Genomic DNA, 27,206 nt, shown 5'->3' with positions numbered 1-27,206 from the left:
CATTCTCCGGCGCTCGCCTGGAATTACCGCAGTCATTTCAGTAAGCCTGCTCTCATCCTGGGAAGCGGGGGAAGAATTGACGTCCAGAAGATCCTGCCTATAGGATCCGAGCTGTCAGCGGAGCCCTGCTTTTTCCTCATTTTAAATCCAGCTGGCAAGCGCAGGTGCTGAAAGAGGGAGAGATTGGCAATGCAGCGTGACAACAACTACCAAAAGTTCTTGCTTTTTGTAATTCCCTTGTTTCAGACTTGGCTCTGCTCAGCAGACCTGGAGCTGAGAATTTAGAAAGCCTCCACTGTGAAAATGCCGCCCACTTACTGGTCTTTGAATTTGATAAATGGCCTTCCAGAGCTGAGGAATACCTGACAGAGAGACAAGTCAATGAGGAAAAGGCAAGTTTCAGGATTCAAACTATGCTAAAAGATGTTCTCCTTTCACCTTATGGAAACAGTACAGTTGTGCAACCTGCAGCTGCTTTTTGGTTTGTTTATTGTCAAGATCTGTCACAAAGTGATATGACTTTTAGGCTCTTCTGACTGTTTAAAGACAGCAAGCAACAGCAAAATTAAAGCCAGAAATTTATTTGATCATTTCCCAAGAAGAAAGCTGTCTTCTGAGAAAAGCAACATAGGACAATGGCATCTGAAGAGTGCCTTCTGCTAGACCTAGAAACAGATAACTTCATTCTCTACAACTTCTCTGTCAACCAGAGTGCAAACTTCTCCCTCCTCGGTGATGACTGGTTCTACCCAGCGTTCCTCTATGCCATCCCCACTATCTACGGCATCATCATTTTAATAGGCCTTATTGGCAATATCACTTTGATTAAGATCTTCTGTACTGTGAAGTCTATGAGAAATGTCCCTAACTTGTTCATCTCCAGTCTGGCTCTGGGAGACCTGCTGCTGTTAGTGACTTGTGTGCCCGTGGATGCCAGCAGGTACCTTGCTGATGAGTGGCTGTTCGGCAGAACTGGATGCAAACTTATCCCCTTCATACAGCTCACCTCTGTAGGGGTGTCAGTCTTTACTCTCACTGCTCTCTCAGCCGACAGGTAAGCTGGCTGCTGTAGCCTTGAAAAGAAGTCTGTATAATGACAAGTCCATAAAATACATGATTACAAACGCATATTTTCAGGTAACAAGCATATTTTTAACCTAATGAGGGAAAAGAACAATTTCATTTCATTTCATTTCTGATAGTTAAGAGCACACAACTTGAGGAGGATGCAGGCTGAACACAGAATACTTTTTCTAGATTAAACTAAATGCTTGTGCAGTTTAACTAATAGTCTAGCTTAATTAAAAGAAAAACAAGAGCAGATGAAGCTAAAGACCGGAGAGAGAAAATACCATTAATGAAGCTCTGTTGAAAGCTAGCATGTTCAAATTTGCCAAAAAGATAATTGAGCCATATTTCATGAAGTGTGAAGGTACTGAGGTAGCAGTTTAAAGCACAGTTAGAATCAATTATTTCTAGTGGCTTGCTTCCTTAAGGCTAATTACAAGAGGCAATATTTCATGAAATATATTCCAAATATACAAATGAGGATGCCTGAAGCCAGGAATCTCAGTTCATTATAGCCAGTATATTTTCCTTGATTAAACCATTGGCCCCTTATCCAATCAAAACTGATCTGTGTTACTGGTTAGAAAACTTTGTCCACCAAAGTTTCTGTTTGATAAAAATAACATGTAGCTATGCTATTTTAGAATATGTGAAGCGATGTTTGACTTTAACAAATGAGCTGCTTCTAATAAGCCAGCTCTATTTTGGATTTCTGTGAGGCTTTGGAAAACTCTCAAAGCATTCAGATTTAAATTTAAAAGACATTTTAATTTGAATGCTATTTAGAAGGATGAATTCTACCTTTCTGGAAAGGTTTTAAATATTTATTAAACTGTTGTTTTATACAGAAACTCCTATGTACGTCATAGAATCCAGGATATTCTGTTTCTGATTTGGATGCTTCAGAAAGAGATTAAGGAATACATTGTAATCATACTAAAGTTATAAAGTCTCATAGAAGTACTAGGATTTCCAATAAGAAAACTTACTTCGTTTTGTTTTGCTCAAAAAGGAGCTGGAGGTTGTATTTCTTGATCACAAAGAAATGAAACTGGGTTTGCTTTAAGTAGTTCCTTACATGCCACTCTGTGTCTCTCCTCCTAACCTACTATAAAACATCAGAATATACTTGTTCCATTTCTAAGGTAGTTCATACATATATTTCGATATACAGTGTGTGGTCTCAATAAAAGCAGATGGCTCCATAGTGTTTCAGAGACAGGCTGGTCAATATGTTTAGTAATTCCTCCATGTCAGGGTACTTATGAAAATAGTACTGTCTGCCCCAATAGCAGACAACAAACAGACCTATATGTAGGCAAAAGTCTTCAAGCAATTTGCTCTAAAAATGTTGAGAAAATAGGAAAACTGCACAAATGCCCTTGTAAAGGACCACCTACACTTTTATTCCCGAGTTTCCTGTTGTGGCTGGTTCCCCTCTGACTACTTGAAGAAAATGGTAGGAAAATAGTCAGTATTTCTCCAGGAAACTCACCTTCCCAAAGCTGTAACGTGAATTGTTTTAAGGGGTGGCAGGGAAAGAAAAATGCATCATAAAGAAGATTAAATTAGAGAGATTTGTTGCTTTCTGATCACGTGCCACATAAAGTAAACATTGCAAATGCTTTTACTGAGCAGCACATCGGTAGAGTTTTTTGCCTGAAGTGAGCGAACAGAACAGAAAATAGCAGCTGTGGCAAGCTTGGGATTTGGTGACTAAATTGTGAATTTCAGCTTTATCTAGATCCTGTTAACCATTGTGCTGCACTGGTGATCAAATATTACCACACTTCTCAATGCCACTTGGCTATAAGGGAGGCAGGCATGCACGCGGGAGAAGACTTTTTGTTGCCATTTCCAAGGTGTCATTTTACCCTCTTCTAACACATCTCTTGTCCATTGCAGAAGAAGATAATAATGAAACTTTTACCTTTATTAGATCTATGTATCTTAAATGCTGTGCACTGAACCACAAATGGCCCTTATCTATTATGTTTGCTGAAGTTTCTGTTTTGGTATATTAACTGCAGTGCTGGGATAATTTTTTTGTAAAATAATACAGTCTATATTTTGTCAGCTCACAGCCAGTTAGCCTATCTTTATTTTTTTAAAACTGTCACTGTGAACTCTAGGACCCAGTATTAATCATGTCAGAATAATTAGGAAAATGAACTTAAAATGTACAGGGAAATCTTCCAGGATGCAAGTTGACTGTGACCAGCATGGTGATGCCTGCCCGAGTCTGTGAAGAGACCAGCAGCCCAACTTGCTGCTGTGGCCTCTGGGGTAGAGAGATGCTGAGCCCGGCACTGGCTGTTGTCTTAGGCAACCATATCCAACGTCAGCTGTGGTGTTGCACAAAGGATGAATAGCAGCTCAGCCCTGCAGGGAAACACCCGCAGAAGAGAGGGGCATGGCTGTGAGGACAGGGGAACATGATGACTCGGGACTCCAGCAGGTAACACTGCTCAGGCACGACACATCTCACTTGGCTTTTGTTGTCTGAGGCGAGGAGCCGCTCCAGGAGCACAAGGTGTCTCCTAGAGCATGGAAAGGGATGCCTCCAGAGGAGACAGGATAAACCACTGTATGAGAATACCTATATCCCCCCTCAGAAATAGAGGAAACCTTGTTGTTTAACACAGATTAGATGTCCATATTTGAGATGGCTAATGTTCAGTGATGTGAATCCTACCTGAGATGTTCACATAAAGCATGTGAATGTCCCTGTTCTCATGATTTGAAGCCACAGACCATGGGAGAGAAAAACTCTTAAACTACCTGCTGTGAATAGCATCACATGGCACTGTCTCCAAGGAAAAGGAGACTTGTCAGTGCACCACAGACCTTTCGCCTATAATTCATCTTCTGCAAAAAAAGAAAAAACAAACCCCCTTCAGTGCCAGTATCCTTCCATTGACAAAAGTGAGTGGGAACAACTGTTGGCATTACTGAAGGTATCATGGTAATGCCAAGAGAGACTTTGCATTGCAGGGGTCAGAAATCTGCTGTGTAAAGAAAGCATTGGTGTGTGATATAACAGGGTCATTTCCAAAGATGGGACCATAAGGTGAAAGGCAGTGGGTAGATGTGATGGGCAAATACAGTGTGTAAGAGAGCAGTGAGACAGGTATGCTACATGCTACGACAATTGTACAAATCATCTCTGTTGCTTTGGATCACCTTCTGAAAACAAGAGTCCCAGTTTTAATAGATTTTTGCATAGTCCACATCATGGTTGCATCAGTATGCTTTCTATTGTTATACTTTTATTCCTTCCATTTCCACTTTCCCATGTGTTAGGCAGGGCTCATAATACTGAATTCATCATCTGCCAGTGACTGCAAACACTCAGCTAAGTACCAACGTCCAACACAGAGCACCTAAAGCTGCTGAGTGGTTCAACCCACTAACACCTAGTGATTGTCCAGAGGATTGGCTGCTCACTTACAAGCTCCTCTCAAGGAGAAACAGAGGGACAAACTGCTGATCTCAGCTTTTCCTGCAGTGGGAGCCTCAAAGCCTGCAAGGTGCTCTGCACGCATATAGACACAGATGAACATGCCTGCACAGCTTTGGTTTGGTAGGGCATAGCCAAAGGATCCCTGGGTGCCTAGGTTGGCTCTGAGTACAGTCATCCGATTGCACCGTGCTAAAGTTAAATTGTTTGAAAATGTCCAAGAAAGAGCAAAAAAGTTAATATTAGAAACATATTTTCTGTGGGACTACTCCATTGGCTGCATGGTACTTGTATCTGTCTAGCTGCATTCACAGGAGCAGTGGGAGCTGTCAGCGAGACCCATTTTCCTGCAAGCTTGGCAAATTTGCAGATTAGCCAGGAGAGGGTTAAGGCCTGTGCTGTGCTTAAGGCCACCTTCCATGAGTGATAAGGCGGGAGGGTTGAGTATACAAGAACAAGGAAACAAGCAGTTGATGGGTGTGTGTTTGTGTGTTTTCAAAAGACTGTAAATGAGGTTGGCAGGGAAAGGGCATCTGTCTGCCCTGCTGCTCTGCTCTGTCAAGGCAGTGGATTTCTTCAGCTATTGCTCAGCTCATCCCAGCAAAGAGGGAGTTTGTGTTTGCCTGCTGGCCTGCTCTCCTCCTCCTTAGCACAAGGGGAAAGAGGATAAGAGGTACCTGTGAGAGCAGTGACACCTGGGCTGTTAGCCCAGGCAGAAAAGCCAAAGCTGGCTCAGCAAGTGACAGGAAATTAAGGAAAATCTTTGCACAGTAGGAGGAAAAGCAGCCCATTTAATTGCCCTTGTCATGGGAGATGTCTTTATTTAATTGCCTGTTTCTCCCTTGACTGACAGGGTTTATACATTTGCATTTGAATTACCCAAGCTGTCAAGCACTGATCATACTCCCCACTGTTTTGCTGACATAGTAAAAAATCAAAATGCCCTAGTGCTCACGCAGTGAAACCTTCCTAAAGTAATTCTGTTTTTACAAGCACACAGCAGAGTAAGTGTAAAGTATAAGTGGAGGTTACAAGCAGCATCTTTACTTTAAGCACCTTGGATTATCTGGATTTTAGCGCTGGAAAACTGCAGCAATACTTGCCAGCCAGAGCTGCCTGCTGTTGTGCTCTGAAAGAGACAGCATAGAGAGAGCATGGGGTGACATTACACCTGAGGTTAGGTGGCTTACTTGGTAAGACCAGATGCAGGCAGCAGGAAATGCAGTTATATGGGAGATCTGAAATGGGGATATTAACTTTGGAAATATTGACCTCAATGCTTGGGTGCAGGGATAGATGCAGGGATCCAGCTATCCTGTGTCCCTTGGAGTGGGTCACAGCCACAACTTCTGATGTTCCTCTGGACTCATATGAGTGTTTATCTAAGAAAGAAAAGCTTCAAACAAACCCTCTCTCCCAAAAAGTAGTGGCCAAAGGAAAGAAACAAATCCAGAATTTCTAGGAAGATATGTTTAAATATGCAAAAAACTTTGTTTAGTGGACTCATCTTTTCTGCGATTTGGATGTCTCTAGCCCTACTATCAATATTACATACAATATCAGAGGAAGAGTAATATCTACTTGTCAGTTATTTTGTTCTATTTTACAATGACTGGGTTATGTTTCCACAAGAGGATTAAGGGAAGCATGCCACTCTGAAATGAAGCTATGGAAGGCCAAACTGGATTTCCATTGAGTTGATTTACTGAGTGACACTTCTTTTTAGTACCGTCAGTAAAGTGTCAGGTCCAAAGTTTATTCAGGGCAGTCTAGTCACAGCATTCATGAAATCCCTTCAGGTCACTAAGGCACTATTTTGGAGCAATTTACTTGTGCTGCAATTTATTGTGCAGCCTCAGGAAGGTTTTGAGAGGGTGGCTGAAAAAGCCACTCTCTGAACTACCAAGACAGCCTATATTCCAGTCAATGCGAATCAGCAGAATGATACCCCTACATGTACATTTTGGATCCACTGACATGATCCTAGCCAGAGCACCAGTCCTTCCAAGCCAGGGAAGAAAACCGGAGGGACTTTGGACCCCAGCCCGAAGCCTTCCCTTTCTCTGAGGCACCGGGCAGCCTATCCTCACCCCTTGCTGCTGGCATGGTGTCCATGCCACTGCTTCTTCTGTGCTGATGGCACAGGGTACTTGCAGAGAGAGATACACATATGCCTTTCAGCTGATGTATAGTCTTAGATCCTGTGTTGCTGGCCACTGTGTCAATATATAAACACTCTTAACACTCTTGTTTCTAGCTCTCATTTCCTCAGCCCCTGCATCATCTGTACCAAGAGAAACAGATCAAACAGCACAAACTTTCTGAATATCTTGATTAGCCAGAGCAGATGGCCAAAACACAATACATGGCGCTTCTATAACCAGGAACATTAGAGCTCCCATTTATAGCGGTGGGACCAGTGCACAAATCTGAGGTTAGAGTCAGTGCTAATGTGCTGGAGACTGTCAATATTTAAGCAATCAAAAGGAAGAAAGTTGGATTACCTATTGTTTACATTTCAGTAAAACCTAAAAACCCCAATCAGTTGTCATGGTCTCATGGTACAAGCTGCTGTACACACCGTTAATAAGGAGAGCAACTGGCTGCAGAGAATTTGTCAGCTGTGTGTCAGACTGAACATGCTGGTCTGGGACATCACCATCACTGCGTGGTGGTACCATTGGTTCATGTGTTTACTAATTAGTGCTCAGATGTGGACAACAGCCTGGCTGAGAGAGTAGAATGGAGTTGAGCTGAAAAAAGGAGAAGCAGGCACAGCCCGTCCTGTATGTGGAGTGAAACATACAGTAGATGCTGTGCTCATAGACAACCCTTGCAATAACCTGTTTTCCGTTTATTTTGAAAAGAAACTCCACTGTTAGCCCCGCAAAGTCCCTTAACTTCTTTCTCACCAGTTCTGTCCCCACATGCCCACCTCACTCCATACCATGTAGGATACCATGGGCCATGAGATCTTGGCCAAGCTCCTGCCCATAGCAGACTCTTCAATTCCTTCACACACTGCCTGCTGCATATGACCTCACAGAGCTAAGGACGCCACAAAGGTGTCCTAGCAGCAAGCCAATTGCTGTTGAAAGAAAGAGAGAGAAAGGAAGAAAACTCCCTTCCTGATGCCAGGCTAATGATCAGATTAGTTTAACCAGACTGCAGAAGACAGGAGAGCATCAGAGAGAAGTGTTGTCAGAGCTCTGCCCATCCTCTCCTTGCCTGCCCTCCAGCTATGGCCAGTCTCTGCAGCTCTGAGGGAAGGCAGGACAGAGAACAGTACCACAACACACTCAGAGGAAAAAAGTTTCTTCACACCTGCAGGCAGCTCTGAAGCATGCGATTCAGCTGTCGAATGACCTAGGAAGAGCAGAGATGCAGATGCTGGACTAGCACTAACTGCCCTAGCCATCCGATTCAGCAGCGTTTCTTGCCTGTGCACAGAGGCTGCTGAATATCTCACAGGATTTGGTTTAAAACAGATCTTTTCAGTGACACTAGGCAACTTTGTAATTATTCAGACTAAAGGAGAACAGATCACCCTGTCCCCCTCCTGTCTCTGGCATCCTGTTATCCTCACTGCTTAGAGCTTATATTTCGAATCGAAAATTTTCTGACCTCTACCCACTGCACAATAATCTAACTAATAGCATAACTAAAAGGCTGAGTGGGTTGCGGTTGTTCAGCCTGGAGAAGAGAAGGCTCCAGGTAGACCTTATTATGGCCTTTCAATACTTAAAGGGGATTCTAAGAATGACCGAGAGGGACTTTTTACCAATGCCTGTAGTAACAGGCCAAGGGCAACAGTTAGTGAAAGAGGGTAGGTTTTAGCTGGATATAAGGAAGAAATTCTTCATTCTGAGGGTGGTGAGGCACTGGCACAGGTTGCCCAGAGAAGTTGTGGCTGCCCCATCCCTGGCAGTGTTCAAGGCCAGGTTGGACGGGGCTTGGAGCAACCTGGAAGGTCTCCCTGCCTGTGGTAGGGGGTTGGAACAAGATGATTTTTAAGATCTGGTCCAACTCAAACCATTCTGTTATTCTATGATAAGAGCAGTCAAGGATAGCACTAGATTGTTTGACCTGAACATGCATCTGAAAGTCCATGTGAAAGTCACTTATGTCACCTATGTTTACTGAAGCACAGAAAGGACTTAAGCATTATATAACTGTCTTAGCTTTATCCTAACTAGCTCAGGTACTGATTACACTAAAGCCATGACATGGTGAGAATGGCACAGGATGTCTCATTTTGTCCGGTGCGGAAGAGATGCTCCAATGTCTTCTCTTGGTCTCCTCTTTCCTTGAAAGATCACGTTATCTACTCACTTGGGTCCTAGATACACTATTTCATACCTGGCTGAGTTAAAATGACTTCTGTTAGACTACATCCATTTATCCCAATGACTCTACAATCTTTTTAGTCTGGTCAGCTGCTGTGTCATCTGCAGACTTTCCCACAAAGGTTTTGTAGCCTGCACAAAGCAGCTGATATAAGCAATAAATAATATTGCAGGTTCCAAGGACCAAGATAGAAATGGCTCCACACACTGCTACCTTTTTACCAGCATGTTTGAGGACCTGGTGGGGAGGCCATGGAACTCAGTGTCCCCACCTGGAACGGCCCCCCTTCCCAGTCCAGGACTGCTAATTTTAACTCCTGTTCCATGGGAGAGGCACAGGGATTGCATGGGAGTGGATAGGGGAGGGAAGACCACGTGTGCCCTGGCATATGTGGATATTTACATGCACAGTCACCATGCCAATGTGCCCATGCAGGCTGCACCTCCCTTGTACACCAGCATGGCCCACATCCTATTACATCATCTACAATATTGTGACAATATATTAATTATCGTCTGTTAGTAGGACTAACCTCTCCATTATTCTATCTACAACTGGCCTTGGGCAACCCAAATACCGGCAGTTTTTGCGGTCACACCTTCCAGCTTCCTGAACTTCACAACTTTAGAGCCAGATCTCCACTTCTGGGGAATTTCTCTACTTGTTCAAGATTTGTAAATAAAATTAACACCAGTTGTTGCCCAGCTGGTTCCTTTAGTAATCCTAGGCGTAAATTATTCAGGCCCGATGGTGTGAAACTGTTTTGTGTTAGTAGATGTTGGCTCACAACTTCTTTAAAACAGCTGATGAGTTTTCTGCTACATCTGTAATACTGCATGCATGGTCTAGATACCTCCTTCACATCTGGTCTTGAAGACAAATAACTAGTCATCACTTTTCACTTTGTCTCATCATTGTTCATATCTTCATCATTTACATGTATGCCTGACATGCTGATTTTTTTTTTGTTCCTGATGTATTTGAAAATGCATGTTTGTCTGTTACACAGCAACCTTTGATAATTTGTTGGCTTCTCCGCCTTCCCTTATCAGTCACCAACATTTTCAAACTCTGATATTTGCTGTCATTTACTTTTGCTTCTTTTCCCATCTGTTGTAGATTGATTTTTTTTTTATTACTTCTTTGAGGTTTTAGCATGACTCCTCATTTTCTCTTGTTCAGGGCAGCTTTTCACCCTGCACAGTTTATTTAGGGAAAGGTGGGGGAGACAAGGGAGGAGGCTGGGGGTCAGCTATTAAAGTATATTTAGCACTGCCCCCTTTACATTTATATTCCCAGCCAGTTGATCTGACAGCTGTTTTTAACTTAAGGCTGAAGCTCCATCCATACATATATATATATACATATATATATTTATTCTTTTTCCACAAAATTAAGATAAGCACACTACAGCTACTATAGCTTATGGAACTGCAAATTTTTAGGTCAATGATGAACTCTTCTTTCTGTCAGAACAAGGTACAATATTGATTTATTGCACATCACAGGCAGGGCGTTTCGGGTTGAGAAACTACCATTTTTAGAAACTCCAGTGAATTTCTGTAACTGGCTCTTTGAGACATCCAGCAATTATGCCTCATGTTTAGGTTAACCAGTGATGCTGGTTTTATGCACTAAAAGTGGTGCTTTCAGAAGAAACAAGGCTGATTCTCTAGTGAGATGAGGGATCTGTGCCTGAGACCCCAGCTTTAGTTGTCCTGGTAAGAGTTCAGTCCTCAGGCATGCAGAGGGACTATTGCATGCCATGGACAATTCTGAAGACTTTGGCTGAGACAGCAAAGCCTTGGATGGAAAAGCTTGCCCCTTCCCTTGCCTCATGGATCAGGTGCTATCACTAGCCCATCCAGCTCAGCTCTGGATGCACAACACATTGCAATCCCAGCACCAGCAAACTGTTCCACCAGCATGTGATCTGGTGCTCCATTGCATGAGCAGGCACATGCATTTGCAAGGACTTCAACAAACTACAGGGCTGGCCCAACTGAAATCTTTGACTTGGGATCAGGGTTTCATTCAGAGTCTTGGCTCTGATCACCTACAGAGAATAAAGGGTGGAAAGGGAGTCTTTCTAATAAGGAAAGCATTGTGAATGGGACTTTCACTACTTCCTGAAATAACCGTTACCTCCATTGTTGTCCACACATATAGTTAATTTCCAAAATATTTTGTGCTCTGGACGGTCATGATTAGGAGTAGCACCTTCACTATGAAAGAGTTACTGTCTAAGCTCTCCTTCTCCAGTGCATAGTGCAGTTCCATGGTCTCTAAAACACTGTCTCAATTTTGACCTTAGTCGTTCTTGGGCTGACATTCCCATTTGTCCAGATTCCGGAATGATTTAGCAGTATACAGGTATACAGTCTGAAATCTGAACACATGCCTCAAAAATGAGAACTATGCCACTTCCATCAATGCTTCTTTTTTCTTTCTATTTAAATGTTAATTAATTAAAAGAGAGATAAAGTAGGCAGTACCTGCCAATGTATGTAAGACTAGCCCATTAGAGATGTCTTTGTGCCCATATGCAATTTACTAAAGTAAAGATTTTAATAACAGATGTTCATGCAAGAATCATGCATAATAATGATAATCTTAACTAAGTATGCGGAAAGCAGATAGACCCAGAATAGATTGTCAGAATGTGTTGATGGGTTAGACAGTCTAGCAATTTTCTGGATTTACTGAATTGTCTTCAGAGCTATAAATATTCATGGCATTCATGGTAGAAACAATAAGGAAAGTTTGGGGCATTGCATTTCTCAGAAATGTCTTTAGATATTCAGTAAGACTTTTTCTTTGCTTTCCATGTGGAGCTACACACTCAACAAGGCTCCAACATGCTTCATTTATGTAGTTTTTGCACAGCATCAACTTTTTCTCTGTTGCTTGAGGTTTTTATTGCATGGCAATTGAGCCAGTCCAGGTCAAAACAATAATGTGATACTAGTAGAAAATAATTACAAAGTTCTAATGAGAAGATTTTTGTTCAGTCTATTCATCGGCCAAGACCAGATCAATGTGCACGCATAAAGCTTACAAATGGGAACAGATGACTGGGGATCAGAGGAAGTGTGAATTGCACATCTTTTCTCCCTCTTTTGGTTACAGGTGAGAACAGAAGAAATATGGGGACGTGCTGACTGAGAGGCAGTTCATTCATCATTACAACAGGAAGTCGTGGCAATTTCAGGGACTCATTTTCTAGAGCTGAGAAGAACTCAGAGTTTTCACTTCACAGAAATTTACATGACTATTTTTGTAAGGCATCAGTTCGTTCCAACTAATTTCTGCTTTTTCTTTATTTCAGTTTCAGGTACACATTAGCCCAAAATTTCAAAATAGAGCTCAGTTTAAACAGATTCAAAAGTTTGTAAGTGGATTTCTCACATCAGAGAGAAAACCAGAAAGCAGCAATATGTCAAATCTTTACACCAGCCTCATGCAGTCGAAAGAGTGGGGCTGGTAATGAAACAAGGGCGGGCAAGCTTTCTGAAATTTTGTTTGAACAGGTTTTAGAGCATTTGCTTTTTCGAACCACTATACAAATTCAGGAGTGAGGCTCAGGATCTTTTTATGTAAACAGTGTAGGACATAGGAATGAACGACACTATTTGGAGGAAACTTCCCTTGAAACTGAAGTACTACTGCAAATTCATTTTGGGGGGGCGGTGTCCCATTTCCCTGCAGGAAGGATGGGGAGGATTTTTTTTCTCTTCTTATATTTCTTGTGAGTGTGAGGTTCAGTAGCAGGAATGTAGGTGTGCTTGGAAGGACTGTGATAAAAAAGGGAAATACTCTGTGGCAGAGCTTCTTTCAGCCATTTTCTAGTGCTGCACTCCTACTGCTGAAAAAGTAAGGAAGGGAGAGTTAGGAAAGCAACTTAATGCACCTTTTAAAGCCAGATTCAATAGATGAGAGGGATATAGTGGCTGGCACATAGCTGCTATACAATATTTGCTGTCATATTCAGATAGGAGGAACATCTTCTATAGCCACCTACCTGTATGAGCAGCTACATTCACTGCCATGAGGAAGGGGTGTTTCTTTCCCATTGCCACTGGCAGCAACTGCAGTTATTACAGAGGACACAAACCATTTTAGCTGAAATTAATATCTGCTGACCTACCACTCGTAAAGACACTGCAGAAGGTGGTATTTCCCAGCTTAAAAAAGCCTGCCTCTTTTTTTGCAAATATCTATCAGATATACAATGAAGGCTGTTGTATGGGCCATTACATTAGTTTTAATTGCGGACATAAGGGAAGGGGGAACGGCAATCATGAAAGAGGAAAGCAAGTGAAGGCTGACTACAGAACCTGCTTTCCCACAGAGCATAAAGTTACATTCCTAAAAAAAACCCAAATAGGCAGTAATACATACAGAGCTAAATTAATTTAAAATCCAAGGGAAATGTCTGATTTTCCTCACACGCTTTGGTTGTTTTAATTTAATTTTTGTGGCTGTTGTAGCAGGCACAAATAAGTGGCTGAAGATGACAAGAAAAAAACACGAGGGATGAAATGAAGCAGCATCCTCAGGGATAAGGTCCTTTCTTCCCCAGTGTGAGAGCAAATTTCAACCCTTGCTATCTCTGTGCTTAGGAACACGTAGGTAATATGGCTTTGAGGGCAAAACCTGGTTATACTTTAGCTGGTGTGTATTTTCTTGGCTCAGCTGAGTAACACAAAGATTGCTAAAATATTTTGCACTAGCAGAGAAGCTGCATTTAAGAAAATTTGACATCAGTTTAGGGCCTTATTTTGAACTGTGTTTTTGCAAAGTACATCTGTAACTGCCTTTTTCATGCTAAAGTTACTTCTTTGTTTATATTTGAAGTTGCAGCTTTGGGGCTAAGTGCTCAATATTAACCAGTGTTTGCATAGTAAAGTTTTAGAGTACATTAGGTGGTGTTCTCATTATACTATTATTAACACAAGGATAATGACCCAGTTTTCCAGTTTCCCTAGCATATTAACCTCAGTGGGAAAAGTGTTTACCACAGGAAAACCTTATGTGTGTGTCACATTTTAGCGGTTTATGGTCATTTCAGTAGTTTTGGTCATGAGAAATAATTATTCAATGAATATGATTGAGATCCTAAGAGGCCTCTAGAAGATATTTTCCAGGATTTAGCGGAGAGCTGTGTGTTCTGTGGGCTCCTATCCATCCTCAATGAATTTTGGGGATTATGTTGAGAAGTTATCATGTATTTTATATTATTGAATTCTGGCATTCTGGTTTGAAGCAACACTCTCTCCAGGCTCCTCTTGGAGGCCTGGAGACTGACCTGGAGAAGAGAGATAGCAGTGGAGTCACTGAAGTTGGTGCAGGGGAGGACTGCCCTATGGGGTGAATCTTTCCAGTGCCTCATGAACTGTCATTATATTAATTGCACTTAAAATAGCCTCGCGTGTAATTTCTTTGTGTGGGCTTCTTTGAATGAGACTGCAAGACACAGAGATCACTGGCATCCGTCCTGGCCAGAAGGTCATTGGGAGCTTCTGTGCACAAGGCAGGTTGCCGCTTCACAAGCACAGTGGGAACAGGGAAGTTCAAAGACGGAACAGTAGCAAAGGTCAGCATCTCTTTTATATTTTCAATCAGACTGGCAACCCAGTCATTTTCATTTGCATCATTTAACAACTGGAGAGAAATTGGAGTTGACACAAGTTCTTGACTGTATCATTTTTTATTCAATTGAATCTTCAGAAGGCATATTTTTCTTTCAAAGTTTTGGCCTTTGTTGTAGGACATGAATCATACCTCTGATTTTTAATCTTAAAAAAAAAAATCTTTAAATGTGGGTTGGGAAAGGAATTCAGCTGAAAACAAAGTGATATAAAACAATAAACAGAGATCGAATGTGAGAGTAGCTGGAGGTGATAAATCCAGAGCCACGTCGAGGTCCACTGCAGACAGGCTGAGCATGCAGTGTGACACATACCCTCAGAGCCCGTGCTACATGGGTTGAAAACAATGGTGTTGTCAGATCTTACCATGAGGGCTCACTCAGCCGGCCATCTAGGTCCATGGCTCCACTGAGGTATATAGGCATATTCATCAATGTCCCCTTCAAAGTGGATTGGATTATTCAAATCTTGGATGTCAAATATGGGAAAGTTATGTCCCTCAGGCCAACTTACTGAAAAAGAAGTTGCAGAGGACAAAGCTAGAAATAATATTTATAATAATAAATAATAAAAGTGGAAAGCTTGAAATAATATTTTATATACAAGCTGGAAATACAGATGCTGAAAAACAGGGCCAGCTGCTGCTCAAATCCAGCAGCTGAAGTTCTTAAGAAATGTCAAGTAAATGATAAAATCCAGGATTGATGCTATCAGGAAAGTGTTGTGGGAAAGTAAAGGAGTGAAACAGCTTTTGAGCCCCACTCAGAAACCAGCCAGGAGATGCAGCTTTTTCACTCTCTGACCACTGACCACAGGCAAATCTCCCAGTGGTCTCCCATCCCAAGCCCAACCTGAGGGTCCAATCACTTGCGTGTGTGTCCCATGCCCTTAAACACAGCAGCCCCTGCAGTGTTTAAGTGTTTAAGTCCCTGCAGTCCAGGGAGAGTAGAGCTACTGAGCTGGGAAGAGACCCATCAAACCACCAGCAAGGTGGCTGGAAATGGAGACTCCCACCAGATCAATACTGGTCAATTAAGCATTAATACTCACAGGATAGCATAGATTAGTGAAGATTTCTGAATAAGTAAGCCCAACATCAAGAAAGCAATCCAAACAGTCAGCAAAATAATTTGATTAAATTGTCAGACTCTTAAGAAAATACCTACCTGTGTTCCTACGTCTGAGAATTTACATTTTCAAAACCTATTTCCTAGCTTTGTTTTTTCTGTTTTATCGTTTTGTGCTTTCAACCTCATGCTTCAGGTCTACACTGAGTCCCTTGCAAGCAAAACCTCTCTCAGATCTTTTCTATCATCTGCTGTAGGAGGCTTTCAAAATAAGCAAAATGCTAATAATCAGTGCCAGCATTCCTAGCCATTTCTAATTATGGTCTTTCAAAATTACATTGTTTGAAAATGCCATCTCTGATTAAAGTATGCTACTAACTTGAAATGGATTAATTTTCTGACTCTCCCTACTCTATTAATGTTAATAAAAATAAAACGGGAGCTCTCTTTCTCTGTATTCTTCAACTCATTTATGTTAGTAGAAATTAATACTGGAAAATATTCTCTCAGGTGGCTATATTATATGAGAAAATCCCTGAAATAATTATGCTAACATACCATGTTGATAAGCATACAATAAGCATCTGCAGAAATACCTTTGAATTAACTAATTTATGAATACATTGATATGCAATTAATTTCTTTTTGCATTTATCTTCCTTAGGGTTTACTGAAGATGTTCAGTTAGCTATTGTTTCTGTCAATACTCTGTATCTGGTGAATCAGGCTATAAATTGAGCTATTTCTGTACACTGTTTTAGTAATTTGCCTGGCTCTTCCATTTTATTACTGCAGTAGTCATAACATCATATTTGTTTAAGTGCTGTGATTTTCTTCACCTGGGATTATGATCTTCACTGGAAGATTGTGCTTTGTAGTATGACAACATTGAATCCCCAGTTTGAGAGTGCAAGCCAAAAAGGTGCTAAGCAAACCTGAAAACTACTGTGCCTGGCTGCTGCAGCTGTACAGCTAGAATAAAGAGGAGCTGGAGAGCTTGGGGTGTGGGTGGTTAAACAGAAAACTACTGAGCAAGGTGTTTGCAGTCCATTAAAGGAACAATCACCTGCACAAGACACCTGTATGAAGATACACCTGCAAATTATGAGATGTCCAGATACATCTTTATAAAAATAAATAAAAATAAATTTAAATCTACGTATTTACTTATCCATACATGTATATACATGCACATGTATAAAATATATATAAAAAATATGTGTATGCATGTAAAATACACACACAGGGATGTAGACACACACATGCATGCATACAAACATAGAAGGAAGGAGCAGGTATGCTGAGCAGGTTATTGCTTACAATTAGAAGTTGAATACATGCTTATCCTGCAAATGTGGCAATTACCCAATTGAAACAGTGCAGGACTGATAGACTCCTCTGTCAAATGCTGAGCTTTCGGATAATGCAGGCTATAGTATGTGGGGAATCAATCATGTACACAGAGTATCCCAGAGCATGGGCTTGGGCTGCCAGGGAGATGGACCCTGCTGCATGCTGCCTGGACTCAGGCAGGGTGTTATGCTCACTATCTGTGCTCCTGCCCCAGTGCCCAATTTGGCTGAAAGAGCCAGGATCCTGGTAAGAGCTTAGAAATGGACTCCAGAGCAGACACATAAGAATGTACCTGCCATGCCAAAAGTGGGCTGGGACAGTTTAGGACCCAGGCATCCATCAATCCCCAGGAAGCTGGCAGCGACCAAGAGAGAAGCAAAAGTGTGATGCGCAGTGTGAGGCGGATCCTGGAAGAAACAGCCAACACATTGTAATTGTTATGATAATGACCCTAAATACTAATCTATGAAACCTATAAATATTCCTTCCAAAGCACCTTTTTTCCTCTACTGTGTTCCTTGAATGCATGTGTGAATTGTGATTTACTTGGAGAGAAGACTCCTGCCAGAGCAGGGCTTCAGCAGATATGAAGCTTTTCTGTTTTACAGTCCTCTCATTTCACACATTGAGTTCAAATAAGTTTGATTCTTTCATTTTCTTGGATTCTAAAGTACAATTTTCTGAAAAGCTGAAATAATGAAAGACAAAATTGCAGATCAAGAAACGTCTTCTACATATTCAGTATAGCAAGTAATGATATTTTTTTACTTCAAAATAGTCAGTTAGCAGCTCTGGCTACTTAGCCTGAGTGCATTGAGTTATGGACAACTCTTAATTGCCAACTACACCACCAAATAGCAATTAAAAATGGGAACATGCATTTTTCAGCTTGAGAAATGGTAAGATTTGGCTCGCAGGAGGCCAGTGTACTCCCAGCTCAAAATGAAAAGTGTGGCAAAATCTCAATCGAGTTTCCTTCTACACCATTTTGTGAAGGGGTGTAAACTGCTATATACTTCTGAAGTCTGTGATTGCACTTCCTATCTTAATGCTATTTGGACACATACATATTAATGTCAGGCAGCACTGTGCTTCGTGTGGTCAATTACAAATTAAATTAACTCAGAATTTATATATGAAACTAATTGGACCCATGACAGGTGGCTCTGCTTTAAAATAAGACGTCTATTGAAAACATCAACATATAAAACACCAGGAAAAAAGGTTCACTGTCTAGAGTAAAAAAGAGTTTTGTTTCTTTTGTTTGTTTTTCTAAATGGAAGAAAGAAGCAAGAATACAATCCCTGAGTGTTGAGACCAATGAATTATTTTTTTCTTTCTTCTTTTTTTTTTTTTTTTAGGTATAAAGCTATAGTAAGACCAATGGAGATGCAAGCATCCCATGCGCTGATGAAGATTTGTGTGAGAGCTGCTATAATCTGGATTGTATCCATGTTGCTTGCCATCCCTGAAGCAGTGTTTTCAGATCTGCACCCTTTCCATGACAAAGGGACTAATAAAACTTTCATCAGCTGTGCTCCTTACCCACATTCAGATGGGCTGCATCCCAAAATTCACTCAATGGCATCATTTCTCATCTTTTATATCATTCCTCTATCTGTCATTTCAGTATATTATTATTTCATTGCTAAGAATTTGATCCGGAGTGCTTACAACATCCCCGTGGAAGGAAACGTGCACGTGAGGAAACAGGTAGAGACTCAAATTTCTTCAAAAATCCACATTCCCTCTGAATCTGGGAGTAAAGAGGGAATGCAGGGAAATTTATACTGGGATAGACTGCATCTGATTAGGTGGGGTAAAAGAATTAAAATGGTTGAAACAAGCCATGACACAGGGCTAAACAGTTAAAGCAGCTTCTCCTGCTTCTAAGTTCAGAGACTTTGGCAGGGTGGTTACCATGGCAAATGCAGTAGGAAACCCATGCCAAAGCCTGGGAAGGTATTGACAAGGATGCAGGGAAGGAGGCAGAGCTGGGTACAATGTTTGGAGACTGAAGCTGATGGGTGACACAGCAGATGATAATCAAAACTTCTCAAAATTGCTTTGTCAGAGAGAGGACCCTAGATAAAGCCTTGCGCCATGAAGCAGAACCTCTTCACACAGAGGGAAAGGCTGGCTCTGTAATTCAGTACTCTGGACTGAAAAGCGAATGGAACACAGCAATGGGGAAGTGAAGGTGGGGGAAGCCCCTTCTCCAAGGGTCCCCCCAGGGCCAGGAGCACTAATCAGTCAGGGAGGTATGTGGCTGCTCCACAAGAGCAGCAATGCCTGCTACACTCACCATGGCTCCAGATCTCATCCACTGGTGCTGTGCCATGTTGAGAAACCAGTACAGGCTGGAGAGGGACTGAGGAAGTGGAGACCATAAGAGGACAGTGGTGGGCACAGGGTCTCAAGGAGGGAGGATGGAACAGGACAGTGTGGGATCCTCACAGATGCACTGAAGTTATGTGCCTTGTGGATGGTTTGATTTTTGCAGTGTGCAATCTCAAGGAAAAGAGAAGAGTCCTGGCTTCTTCCTTTAAACTAGCTGGTCATTACAACTGTCTTTTAAAAAGTGCCTCTTTTTCTAGGGTCTCTGGAGGGGAGTGGTGTTGGACAGAATAACCTACTCACCTGTTGTATGTCCTCTGTTATAAGCCAGACTGGTCAGTCTTCTGGTCCAATAACTGTTAGCCTCAGGTTTCACCTTAGTCTTTGATTCATATAATCAGGCCATTTGCTATGGAATAATGCCGTCTTTTAACTGTCCCTTTATACCTTTGAAAGCAGAGTTACTTCTTTTACTGTCATTCACGAGTGGGTTTTTTTTGTTATAGAACTCCCCAAACCATACCACTGCAGAGCTCATGGTTGGGGTTGCTTAGCTGGGACCCATATATTTCAAACAAGTTTCATGCCCTGGTTGAAAATGTGTGGCTGAAAATGTGCAAGTCCTGAACCAAGTGAAGGGAATTAGCCAGGATTTGGCCAACTTAACTCCAGCCTTTCAGCTGGAGACTGCTTCCTCTTGACTGCTCCTGTTGTATGCAACTGGAGAGAAAAAGAATAATCTCCAGGGGGAAATCCAAATCCTGTATAAGCAACTGGGTGTTTCAGGTCAGTGCTTAAATGTGAATGCATCTGAGCCTTAGGCTGTCCCAGTAAGAAAGCAACAGCAGGGTAACTTGTTTCTAAAAAACTTATTTACCTTATTTACCTTATCTCTTCCTTTCAACAAAGGTGTGCTTCAGCCTAAGCTAAACTGACACAAGCCATTCTTCAGCTGAATAATTATTCATATAGTTGCACCCAGCTGACATCTCCACCTTAGGATGACCTATCGCTATCATCTCATGCAGTCTTCAGGTGCTAAGGTGAAACAGTAGGGCTGTAAAGTTGTGTTTTCTTCCCATTAAATGATGTCTGATCCCAGAAATCCTTATCCTTTTCCCCTTCTGAATGTGCGTAACTCTTTCTCCCCTGCAGGCCATTTTTCTGCTGATTTGATGACTGTTTTGATTAGTGACAATAAAGTGAGTAGTAAAAGCAGCCCTTTCCCCCTTTGGTTTTGAGGAGAGAGCTCTAAAGAAAGCAAAAGGCCAGGCTGCAGACTAGTACTGTCGGTCCATCATTCCTATCCTCCAGTGCATTCAGGAGCTATAGGTCTCCATCTGAGATAACTGGTATTGATTATTGCGTTGCTTCCTTTCTTTACAGTGCAGATGTGGCCTCAATGGCCCTATATCAAATTAAGGATACATTTAAAAAGAATATATGGTTTAGCCAAGGAGAACCCTTTCTCAAAGGATTTAATTTTCAGCCTGTTCTCTAGAGATTATCATCTGGTACATGTCAATCCTTCCTAAGCTCAGTGTCTGATTTTCAGTCAATGCTGTTAAAGGGGCACAAAATAAAGTCAAAATGGGCTTGTCAGGTCTCTCCTGCCTATTCCCTGCTTGCACCTGTCCTGAGGAAAGATCAGCCTGTGTAAAATACTTAGTTTCTATTTTACGCATGCAGCTCGAAAGGGGAATGAGGATGGGGAATTGTCCCAGGAGCCTGGCCAGGCGCCACAGCTGCACCAGGGCGGAAGCAAGAGCAGCAAGGCTGGGTGTAGGGGCAGTTTCAGGCCATTCAGGTCCTAATCAAACACAGAAGGGGGGATGCAACCAATTCCCTTGGAGTGCCTGGGAAGAGGTGCAGAGATTACCAGAGGGGAGAATGTTATGAAACCCTAAAAAGTCAGTGGTGTTACACATCACATGCCTGCAAATGTGTGGCTGCACAACCTCTCCCAAGGAGCAGTGTATTTTATCAGGTCTTTCCGGGCAACTCTGTCCATCCTCTCCATTTGGGCAACCTCTGTCATGGCTCTTGTGTTCATTAGGAAGAAAGATGTGTTTTTCAGTGGCATTATTGTCTTAGCTTGCAGCATTGGTGAACAAAAGACAAGGTACAGGTTACCTCAGCTCCTCTCAGTTGAGCAATACCTTTGGGTTGACTCCAAGCCTGTACACTGAAGTAAAATAAAAGTGTGGCTTGTCTGCAGGAAGGTTATGCTGTATGCTAGCTGACATTGTAAAAGCACCTTTCCCTGGAAAAGCCCAAATTATGCTAAAAGAGGTAGTCATCCATCTATTCACCACCTACATCTGTCTCATGGCCCTAGCTCTTTCAGCTGAAGGGTGCACATTGCCACTGCCTCTGTGTTTCTCCAAGTACAGAATTTCCTCTCTCCGTTTCTCTGGCTCCTTCAGCCTCTGAGTGCTGTATTTGGTGTCTCAGGGCCATGAGCTGTTGGCAGCACTTTTGTGTACATACACCACATGGCCCCAGGGCAGAGAGTCCTGCCTCTGGGCTCTGTGAAAGATCCCAGACCCCTCAACCATAATTAATAACAATAATAGCAATAATAATAAGTTAATATATAAAAATTACCTACGTCAATATTATATGTGGGTGACTAATGCAGATCACGGAATCATAGAATGTTTTGAGTTGGAAGGCTCCTGAAAGATCATCTAGTTCCAACCTCTCTGCCATGGGCAGGGGCACCTTCCGCTAGACCAGGGTGCTCAAAGCCCCATTCAACCTGGCCTTGAACACTGCTGGGGATGGGGCAGCCACAACTTCTCCAAGCAACCTGTTTTGGTGTGTCACCACCCTCATAGTGAAGAACTTCTTCCTAACATCTAATCTAAATCTACTCTCTTGCATTTTAAAGCCATTCCCCCTTGTCCTATCCCTACGTGTTCTTATAAAAAGTTCTTCTCCAGATTTCTTGTAGGTTCCTTTAGGTACTGGAAGGCTGCTCTAAGGTATCCCTGGAGTCTTTTCTTCTGCAGGCTGAACATACCCAACTGTCTCAGTGTGTCTTAATAGGAGAGGTGTTCCAGCCTTCTGATCATCTTCATGGCCTTTTCTGGACTTGCACCAACAGGTCCACATGCTTCTTATGTTGGACACACTACTCCAGGTGAGGTCTCACAAGAGCAGAGGAGAGGGGGAGAATCACCTCCCTTAACCTGCTGGTCACACTCCTTTTGATACATCACAGGATACGGTTGACTTTCTGGGCTGCAAACAAACATTGCTGTGTCGTCTTGAGCTTCTCATCAATCAACATCCCCAAGTCTTTGTCCTCAGGGCTGCTCTTAATCCATTCCCCACCCAGCCTGTATTTGTGCTTGGGATTCACCAACCCATGTGCAGGACCTTGCACTTGGCCTTCTTGAACTTCATGAGGTTTGCACTCACTCACCTCTCAAGCGTGTCAAGGTCCCTCTGGATGGCATCCCTTCCCTCCAGCATGTTAACTGCATCACACAGCTTGATGTCATTAGCAAACTTGCTGACGGTGCGCTCAATCCCACTGTCCATGTGGCTGAGAAAGATATTGAATAGTGCCAGTCTCAATATCGACCCTTGAGGAGCGTCACTCCTCACTGGTCTCCAATTGGACATTGAGCCATTGACGAGAACTCCTTGAGTGCAGCCCTCCAGCCCATTGAGTACAGCCATCCAGCCAATTCCTTGTCCCCCAAGTGGTCAAAACCGGGTCTCACCAGTTTAGAGACAAGGATGTCGTGTGGGACAGTGTCAAACGCCTTACACAAGTCCAGGTAGATGACATGACTTGCTCTGCTGTTATCCACCAAAGCCATAACCCTGTCATAGAAGGCCAGCAAATTTCTCAGGCATGGTTTGCCTTTAGTTGAGACATACTGGCTGTCACCAATCACCTCCTTATTGTCCATGTGCCTTAACACAGTTTCCAGTAAGATCTGCTCCATGATCTTGCCAGGCACCAAGGTGAGACTGACTGGCCTGTAGTTCTCTGTGTCTTCCTTTTTCCCTTTTTAAAAATGGGGGTTATGTTTCCCCTTTTCTAGTCAGCGGGCATTTCAATGCAGACTTCATATATGATGGCTTGTGGCTTAGCCACTTCATTCACCAGTTCCCTCAGGGCCTGCAGATGCATCTCATAAGGTCCCATGGAGTTGTTCACCTTCAGGTTCCTTACGTAGTCTTGAACCTTATCTTCTCCTATAGTGGGAGGTTTTTCCTTCTCCCAGTCCCTGACTTTGCCTTCTGTGACTTGGACAGCGTGGCTGGAGCACTTGCCAGTGAAGACCATGTCTTTGTGATGCCAGTGAGATAATAGCTCTGCAGGCATGTGCATGTCTCTAACTCCTCTTGTTTATTCCCCATGCATTTGCATAAGGCATTTAAGTTGGGCCGCCAATGAAGTCAACTTATTGGCTGGAGTGGCTGGAAATCCTTTGTGCCGCTCTTCAGGTGCTTTCCTGTGATCCTGCTCCACGCCCTGGGCATCTATTTCTGATGCTGGTATCAAAGTGGTAGGAGTGAGAGATGGCAGATGATGTCCACACTTTTGTTGCTGGAGCTGGGTTTTTGCAAAGTGACAAACCACTAGAATTTTACCTCTAAGCAGGAAAGGAAATGCTACTTCTTATGTCATAAATTTTCAGAATTATTTTTTTTTAGGGCAAGGGGTTGAGGTGAGACAAGGAGGGTTCTTGACTGTGTTCACCTGCAGACCAGGTTGCCCTTCTCTGGCAGTGCTGTCTGCCATGCTCTAACCATAAAGCTGCAGCACTGGCAAAAATAGTTAGCTACTGATCTGAGCTAGGAATAGCTGCTAATCTGCATTTCTCTTTCTTCTTCCAGATTGAATCCCGTAAGCGTCTGGCCAGGACAGTACTGGTCTTTGTTTGCCTCTTTGCTTTCTGCTGGCTCCCCACTCACATCATCTATTTATACCGGTCCTACCACTACTCAGAGGTAGACACCTCAGTCCTGCATTTCATTGCCAGCATCTGCGCTCGGATCCTGGCATTCACTAACTCTTGTGTCAACCCGTTTGCTCTCTATTTGCTCAGCAAGAGCTTTCGGAAACAGTTCAACAACCAGCTGCTCTGCTGCAGAGCTCGCCTCCTCATCCGGTCCCAGAGCATGGCCAGGAGCACCACACGAATGACCTCTCTCAAGAGCACCAACCATTCCCTGGCTACCTTCAGCCTTATCAATGGCAACCACGTCTGCCACGAAGGCTATGTCTAAAGGGCGCAGTCAGGGACGGCCGCATCATGTACTTAGCATTGGCTGCTTGGTTTTGCCCTGTGGGGATGGTGAGTAGCAGACACATTCACGCATGCACACACACATGCACACATGCATACAAGGAAGTCTAATGTGCGCAGACTTGAAGAGGAGCTTGAAGCATCCAACATTTCATCCTGGGCTAAGGTTGAAACATCCAACATTTCACCTTGGACTGTGCCATCACCAAAGCAGTAGACCACTGAACACCAGCCCACAAGAGTTCCCTGGGAAGTGCTGCGTTGCTTCAGGATATGCTGCTTCTAATGAGAGCAAAGTGAGCATCTTAAGATCAAATCTAATTTGGCTCTGCAGGTTCTTCATCACTTTCTGCTCAATCCCAAACTCAGGCAGACTTACAGAAGCAGTGACAAAGACCATACCAGGTGTACGAATTTGTCAGAACAATTGCATCCAGAAGTTCACAGTATAATATATTTTGACACCAAAATAAATCCATTTAAATAAGGTAAATACTTTTACAAAGGAGTTCAATGTAGGTCATTTACAGACTTTTCAAGTATTTATAAATGTTCTGAATACAGTATTAATTCATAGTATAAAATATATCTAGAGTTTACTGGGGCATGTCAGTGGCCTCATCTGAAATGAGCAGTATCTTGCACAACATCAATGTGAAAGCAGTAACGTGAATAAATGTGAGTTGGAATATGTTTACAGTTTTCAAATGTGTGAGCTTTTGCCATGCTGTGCAGGGGACAGCAGGGCATTTTCTAAGCGTTACTATTTTGCTCTTCCTGTCTTCAAGGTGTGATGTAGTGAATGTCTCATCACCTAAGGGGTACCACAAAATTTTAGTTGGGTTTGGCTAAGGGCAGGCAATTAAGAAAATTAAGCACAGCTATTTTTCATGCAGTAGTGCTTTGTAAAACACTCTGGTTTTTCAGTAAAAGCTATCAGCAATGCAAGGTCTGATCTCCAACCCACAGGTTTTTTCCTTCTATTTTCCCACAGTTTCTTCCCTTCACAGAAATCTGTGGAGACGTAGTGCCAGAACTGGCTAACAAATTGGAGAAACAGGTCTTCTGTATTTTTCACTCCAAAGCAGTTTCTGTGCCAGGTAACAGCTATTCTGGAAACAGAAGCACCATGTCCTAGAGATAACAAACTCTCAAAGTGCATGGACTACGGGACAGGCAGTGAAGCCGCACATGTGATAAAGCTGCTGCAAAATGAGGCCATAAACCAATCACTGTAGCATAATATTAAGTTTTTAATGACCTTCATCCTCTTTGATGGTGATCCTTTTCCTTTACATGGCAAAAGAAAAATGAAAACAGGTAAAACTTTGTGTTGGACTTGCTCTGTGAATGTAGAAAAAGTCCTGTGTGCAGTGTAAAAACACTCAGCGCTGCACCTGTGGCTGCTCAGGGATGCTGGTGGGAGCTGCTGTCTCCAGGGATTGCAAAAGGGCTGCGATGTCAAAAGCAGAGCTCTGAACACTTTCGCTGATTTTGCCTTTGAGAGCAGCTTCCTCCAGGTGAGGCTCAACATGCAGGTACGTGAGTTCAGGATGTGGCCACACCACCCTGCTGATGTGCTGCTAAGAGCAGTCCTGCCCTGTGACCCCTCTGTCCCTGGGCACCCCCACCTGTGTCACACCCTCCTGCAGTCATGAGTGCCCCCACGCCCCAATCAGCCTGATAACTAATATGATGGGTCAATTTCTTTGCTTAGCTGACTGTGTAGCAGTCAGCTACACTATACATGGCATTAATTTCAATTTACTGGCCTGTTTGAGGTCCTCATTTACTAAAATCTTCAGCAGGATGCTGCTTTGCTTGACCTTTAACATGAAGTCACGTACCATACCAGAAGCCCAGTCTGTGACCATTTCAGAGAATTTGGTTGTGTTTCGAGCTGTTTATGACATTTCAAAATAAAAAACATATAGCCGGCCTAAAATATTTTTGCTAAATATTTTCTTCAGCATTGTAAAAATTTAATTGAAGGCAAGAAAGAATTACATACCTCAGCAGGAGCCACGCCATCTGTGTCCTTCTGTTCAGTAATGAACAACAGATTACTGTTGCTTACAGAAGGCTCCAGTAGTTCTTAAAGTTTTGTTTCTGAGGGAAAGGGGAAAGCATAGCTATGATGTAAGAAAACCATAAATATGGGGAAAAGTGGGATCTCTGGCTCCCTCAGGCTAAGCTGATACAGACCCTGCCTCCCTAAGATGCTGTTTTGAACATAGGAGAGGAATGAAGATGGATCACCGTGGAATTAAATAAGTGCTATTGATTTTACCATTTTCTTCCTAACAGAGCTAGCAACTCTTCCAAGGACAGGAAAGATGGTTTTGGCTCACTATAGCTTAATTTGCTTAGTATAATTTTTCTCTTTGTTTTCAGAGCCGATAGGAAAATATCTTGGGGGAGTTCCATGCAAAATGTAGTCCTTTCACCAGAATCTTAGATATCTACAACTTCTTTTAATTTTTAGCAACTTAGACCAAGCCTTTTCAGATGAGACGTGAATTTTCATGAACATTCTTCATCTTATTCAGATCCCTGCCCCTTCATTTAATATCTTTAAGACAACTAGTTGGTTCTGTGAAAAAAAAAACAAAAACCAAACATATCCATTGAAAAGAAGTTCATTGCAAAA

At 42.6% G+C, this 27,206-nt stretch overlaps 1 protein-coding gene across 1 annotated transcript; it reads left to right on the top strand.

The window, feature by feature from the left end:
• Positions 1-26,450, top strand: GRPR (gastrin releasing peptide receptor). The gene is made up of 3 exons (XM_030477524.2): positions 1-1,054; positions 18,308-18,659; positions 24,144-26,450. The coding sequence occupies exons 1-3, from the start codon at positions 636-638 to the stop codon at positions 24,534-24,536; spliced, it is 1,164 nt and encodes a 387-aa protein (XP_030333384.1). The 5' UTR covers positions 1-635; the 3' UTR covers positions 24,537-26,450.
• The last annotated feature ends 756 nt before the right edge of the window (positions 26,451-27,206 follow it).

The sequence above is a fragment of the Strigops habroptila genome, chromosome 2, assembly GCF_004027225.2.
Source record: "Strigops habroptila isolate Jane chromosome 2, bStrHab1.2.pri, whole genome shotgun sequence".
Lineage (NCBI taxonomy): Eukaryota > Metazoa > Chordata > Aves > Psittaciformes > Psittacidae > Strigops > Strigops habroptila.
This window is presented reverse-complemented; position numbering and strand designations above follow the sequence as displayed.